Genomic DNA, 5,848 nt, shown 5'->3' with positions numbered 1-5,848 from the left:
TGGCTCATTTCTCCACATATGAAACACAGAACAGGACTTGCGCTTGCGTTTGGCGGACCGGCTCAGTGGGACGCTCCTGGGAGGCAGCTACCGCGGCTGTCCTAACTTCCGTGAACCCTGCTGCTCTTGCCCAGTGCACATGACTCCGTAGCCCGCTCATTGCGTTCCAGTCGTGTGTAGTGAAAGCCTCTTTGGAGACTCAGATGGAGGAGCCAATGGCGTTTTCTCCCCTGCGTGGCTGTGACAGGTGTCCGGCTGATGATTCTTTAAAAAAATAAGAGCAGAGTGTTAAACTTTCAGTGCTAGGATTAAAGATGTGTGTCACCAGGTCTGGCATGATGTTCATTCTTATTCTGCCAACATCAGACTGCTGAAGGTTTGAGGCCTAAGCAGTAGCCTGTGCCCGAGACCCAGCATTCAGGAAGGGGGAGGAAGAGGAATACAAGCTTGAGACCACCTGAGCTGCATAGAAACCAAGTGTTACAAGTGGAGTAGCCCTTGCCCAGGGCAAGCCCTGAGTTCTGGACACTGCTGCAGGAGAGACGCAGTGCGAGAAGAGGATGTGCATGCGATCACTTTGAAGAGGCCTCCGGCTTGGAGGATGACTATGAAACGTAGCTCATCTTGGCATTCATTCTGCAGGAGAACCTGAAAGTTCTTACATGCTTCTTTTTTTGAGTATTAAAAGAGATATCGAGGAGCTTTGTGAAGCTGTACCACAGCTTGTCAGTGTGTTCAAAATTAAGGAAAAAATTGGAGAAGCCACCTTCAGCTCTGTTTATTTGGCCACAGCACAGTTGCAAGAAGGACATGAAGAGAAAATTGCGCTGAAACACTTAATCCCCACAAGTCATCCTGTGAGGATTGCAGCAGAGTTTCAGTGTCTGACGGTTGCAGGGGGGCAAGACAATGTCATGGGAGTTAAGTACTGCTTAGGAAAAAAAGATCATGTGGTTATTGCTATGCCATATCTGGAACACGAGTCTTTTTTGGACATTTTGAATTCTCTTTCCTTCCAAGAAGTTCGGGAATATATGTTTAATCTTTTCATAGCTTTGAAACGTATTCATCAGTTTGGTATTGTTCACCGTGATGTGAAGCCCAGCAATTTTTTATACAATAGACGCCTTAAAAAATATGCCTTGGTGGACTTCGGTTTGGCCCAAGGAACACGGGACACAAAACTAGAACTGCTCAAGTTTATCCAGTCTGAAGCTCAGCAGGAAGATTGTTCACGAAACAAGTATCACGGAGTCACTGGACACAAGGGCCCACTGAGTCGCCCGGCACCTAAACATGGGGATCAGCAGTGTGCCACAAAACCTTCTCTCAAAAGACCCTACTCAAACACACAACTTCACATTAAGCAAGGAAAAGACGGAAAGGAGGGATCAGTAGGCCTTTCTGTCCAGCGCTCTGTTTTTGGAGAAAGAAATTACAATATACACAGCTCCATTTCCCATGAGAGCCCTGCAGAGAAACTCATCAAGCAGTCAAAGACTGTGGATATAATATCAAGAAAGCTAGCAACAAAAAAGACGGCCATTTCTACAAAAGCTATGAATAGTGTGATGAGGGAAACTGCCCGGTCCTGCCCAGCCATCTTCACTTGCGACTGCTATGGGACAGATAGAGTCTGCAGCGTTTGCATGTTGAGGCAGCAGCAGGTTGCCCCTCGGGCAGGCACACCAGGATTCAGAGCGTCAGAGGCCCTGACAACGTGTCCTGACCAGACGACAGCGATTGACATGTGGTCTGTAGGTGTCATATTCCTGTACTTGCTAAGTGGGCGGTACCCGTTTTACAAGGCCAGTGACGACTTAACTGCTTTGGCTCAAATCATGACAATTTGAGGATCCAGGGAAACTATCCAGGCTGCTAAGGCTTTTGGCAAATCAATTTTGTGTAGCAAAGAAGTCCCAGTACAAGACTTGAGAGCACTGTGTGAGAGACTACGGGGTCTGGACTCTGCCACTCCCAAGTCAGCTGTTGATCCTGCTGCTTCAGAGAACACTGACCATAAAGCGTCCCATGTACAGGCTTCTCAAGCACAGCACTCAGAAAATACCTTGTATAGAAGGGACAGTGACGGCTGTCAGAGTCATCCCCAAGACTGTATGCCAACTCAGAAGGCTGGGACTCGGTACCCGATGAAGCCAATGACCTGCTTGATAAACTTCTGAATCTAAACCCAGCCTCAAGGATAACAACAGAAACAGCCTTATTACATCCATTCTTTAAAGACATGTGCTCCTGATACGGCTCTCTACTCATTGCTGCTGCTATGTGTTGTAAGGTGGGGTAGATAGATAATCACAGATTGTTTGCATCCAAGTCCTGGAGAGAATGAATAACTTATTTTAAGATTATAATATTTGCTCTGATGTCAGATTACAAACAGATTAAGAATTCTTAAAGATCCAGGGGGAGTCGTTAACAAGATCTTTGAGTTAAACCACCAGGTAGACTCAGATACTTAGTGTCCTGCTTTTCTTTGCCTGCAACCTTACTTAGCCTGTTGCATGGGTTCAAGGTGCAGGTCATAAAACTAACAGATATGACAAGGGAGAAAATGAGGGAAAAGCACTGTTTCCGAGGCAGCGTGTGGTCTACACTGTGTGCATGGGGGAATTGGCTGTTGGTAATGTGTAGGGTGACCTTTCCTGTAGGTGTCCAGATGAACAAATAGTTATGGAGAGATGTTTGTCACCTAACATAGCCACTGTAAATTACAGGATCTTACTGCAGTTTCTGGGTGCTTCATTAAGTGTTACATGTATTTATATTTGGAGCCCAATAATGTGTGTATTGTTGATAAGACAGAAATGCTTTTCTCATAGTATTATTTTCTCATCCCACTTTTGTTTAATTAGGTAACAGCCACAGAGAAGGGTGAGCACAGAGCTGGGGAGATTACTTCTCTCTGCTGGGAGCAGCCACATTTCTGCATTTCTGTTCTAAGTTGATCTTGGTCAGGAGGAATGGGTCTTATGTAATTGAGAGAAAAGATATAAGGGGACAAAGTAGCAAAGGGCTTGATATGGTGAAGTGTGCATTATTTATGTACTAAACGTCTCTGTGTCCATAATAGCATACCAGGCTTCACAGGGGTCAGGGGGATAGACTTGCTGAGGAGTTCCTGCTTGTATCTTCACAGACTATAGGGAACTGTCTCAGAGTGTTTACTTTACTGTTGTGAACATGGATAGATCAGTGTGTCTTGTTGATCAATTTGACATGTTTATATAATATATATTTGTGTGTATACACACTTTGTCTTATGCTGTAATTTTTTAAAAACTTGAATGTTTTGGGATATGTATTTAATAATAAACTTTTAGATTCTTAAAACAAAAAACAAACAACCAAAAAGCACATAACAATAATCAAATTAAAAACTGCAGACACAAACTGACCAACATGGAGAGGTTGACATACAAAGGACAACCAATAAGAAGGGGGAGCTAATGGAAGAGGGACCCAGAACTAGAACCAGGTGTCACTCTAACAGGAACCAGAGAGTGGTCAGGACATCACTTATTCTCTGACTCTAGGAACAATATTGCATCCAGTTTCTCCTTTCTTGAGTCCCACAAAGGTGCCAAGCACAAAAGAGAAGATAGGCTTGTCTCTAAAGGTCTTGGACTTCAAAAGTGAAGTACCCAATAGTGGATGACTACAAACCAGGCACTAAGTGAGTGGATTCGCTGCCAATACACCCAAGGTTATGACGTTTAGATCCAACACAACTCAAACACCAGGTCAATACATTAAAAAAAATTTATTGTAATCAAACTGATAAGGGTTGCAAAATAGATTCAGGAGATGAACTGTGACCTGAGCCAGGATGTTTTTAAGCGTGAAAACCACAAATGTCTGTGAAAACTTACAGTTACATTTTTCCACCAGTCAGTATTTACAGATAAGGGGAATTTCCTAGGAAACTTTCCTTATGGTACATTTATCCTGTTCTCATTGATTGGTTTATTCAACTATAGTGGAGTGGCATGTCTATCATTCATGTCTTAACTTGTCAACTAAGATATCAGTTAGCCACACACACATGTCTCTCTCTGCCAAGTAAGATGTCAGTTACAAAAGAAAGTTTTTCAAACTTAACCTTTGTTTAACCCCATTCAAAATGGAAGTTTTACTCAAAATGGCGTTAGATTGGTTCCTTCTGACATTGGTAAAGAAGAAACAGCATAAATGCATTCATCTTAAATATTAAAATTAAATGTACATTCATCTACCTAAAAATTCTTCTCCCTATCTCCTTATTGAGGAGCTGTCTGACTCATAGTCCTTCAGTATGATATTTAAAATATTGCATTATCATAAATTATGGAAAGCATGACCATTTCTATCATGATCATCAAATATTCTCAAAAAGATGAGCCTTAAAATATATAAGAAAAATGAATTTTTTTAGATGTATTATTACCTCTTCCATAAACCTGATAATACCATCAGCCTTTCTCTTTAGTCCTTATTGCTATCTGAAAGACAAATTTATTTTTATGACAAAGATACAAGCATACACATATTCAGACAAATACTCATACATATAGAATAAATACATTTAAAATAAATACAAACATAGGAACTTTATAAAGTGAAAAATAAGGAGAAAGCAAGATAGCCACCATGAGAGGGTTGCTGACAAAGGTGAAGTGGCAGAAAAGACCTCTTCAGAGCCACAGACTTCTTAGAAGTTCCTTGAGAATATCCCCTGAAGAGACTGTATAAGTCCTCACAACAAAGAAAAAATTTAACTTCTCATAACTTGTTAACAATGACGGGAAATTGTCAATAACTGGATTTAGTTTAACATAGTGTAAATGACATATACAGAGGAGCCTGGTAATTGAGCACACTAACTACTTCTTAACTTTCTGGTTCAGAGAGAACTGAACTGGTACTGAGTCATGAAATGGTTCAGGGACCAAATCTGTCCTATATGTGTGTGCCTATGTTCTAACACTTGCTACATAAAAGTCAGGAAATATATCTACTTGAATGTAAACTTATTGCTAAGAAGAAAAATAGTAATTCAGTGTCAAGAGAATAGTTGTAGAAGTAAAAAAGCATATCTTTATTATTATTATTATTATCATTATCATCATTATTATTACTTTTATCTTTTTACAGTACAGCCATTGCTCCCTCCCAATTGCCCCTCCACAGTTCCTCAGCCTATTCATCCTCCTCCTGTCCCTAAGAGGATGTTACCCCAGGCCTCCCTACCACCTGGGGCCTCGAGTTTCTGGAGGGTTAGGTGCATTGTCTCCCACTGAGGCCGTTTATGTGTCAGGGGACTTGGACTAGCTCACGTATGCTGCCTGGTTGGTGGCTCAGTGTCTTAGTCATTTCAGGAGTCTGGGTGAGTTGAGACTGCTGATCTTCCTATGGAGTCACTCTCCTCCTCAGCTTCTTTCAGCCTTTACCTAACTCAACCACAGAGTTCCCAACTTCAGTCCAATGATTGGGTGTAAGTATCTGCATCTGTCTCAGTCAGCTGCTTGTTGGGCTTCTCAGAGGACCACCGTGCTAGGCTTATTTCTGTAAGCACACCACAACATCAGTAATAGTGTCAGGTGTTTTAGCCTCCTTTGAGACAGATCCCAAGTTCGGCCACCACTGGACCTCCTTTCCCTCAGTCTCTTCTCCAGTTTTGTCCCTAAAGGTCAAAAGATGCCTCACCATACCACAGGAATATGTGTTCCACTATGTTCATAGTGTCCTTATCTATGATAGCCAGAAGCTGGCTACAACCCAGATGTCCCAAAGACGAAGGATGGGTACAGAAAATGTGGCTCATTTACACAATGGAATAATATTCAGCTAT

At 41.9% G+C, this 5,848-nt stretch overlaps 1 protein-coding gene across 1 annotated transcript; it reads left to right on the top strand.

Moving 5' to 3' along the window:
* The first annotated feature begins 203 nt into the window (after positions 1 to 203).
* LOC114621857 (cell division cycle 7-related protein kinase-like) lies at positions 204 to 2,257 on the top strand. Its single transcript, XM_028768196.1, is given in 3 exon segments — positions 204 to 301; positions 680 to 2,115; positions 2,118 to 2,257. Coding segments are annotated over 3 exon segments (1,674 nt in total).
* The last annotated feature ends 3,591 nt before the right edge of the window (positions 2,258 to 5,848 follow it).

Source organism: Grammomys surdaster, unplaced genomic scaffold (assembly GCF_004785775.1).
Source record: "Grammomys surdaster isolate TR1022 unplaced genomic scaffold, NIH_TR_1.0 63, whole genome shotgun sequence".
Classification (NCBI taxonomy): domain Eukaryota; kingdom Metazoa; phylum Chordata; class Mammalia; order Rodentia; family Muridae; genus Grammomys; species Grammomys surdaster.
The sequence above is the reverse complement of the archived record's forward strand: the minus strand, read 5'-3'. Positions and strand labels throughout refer to the sequence as shown.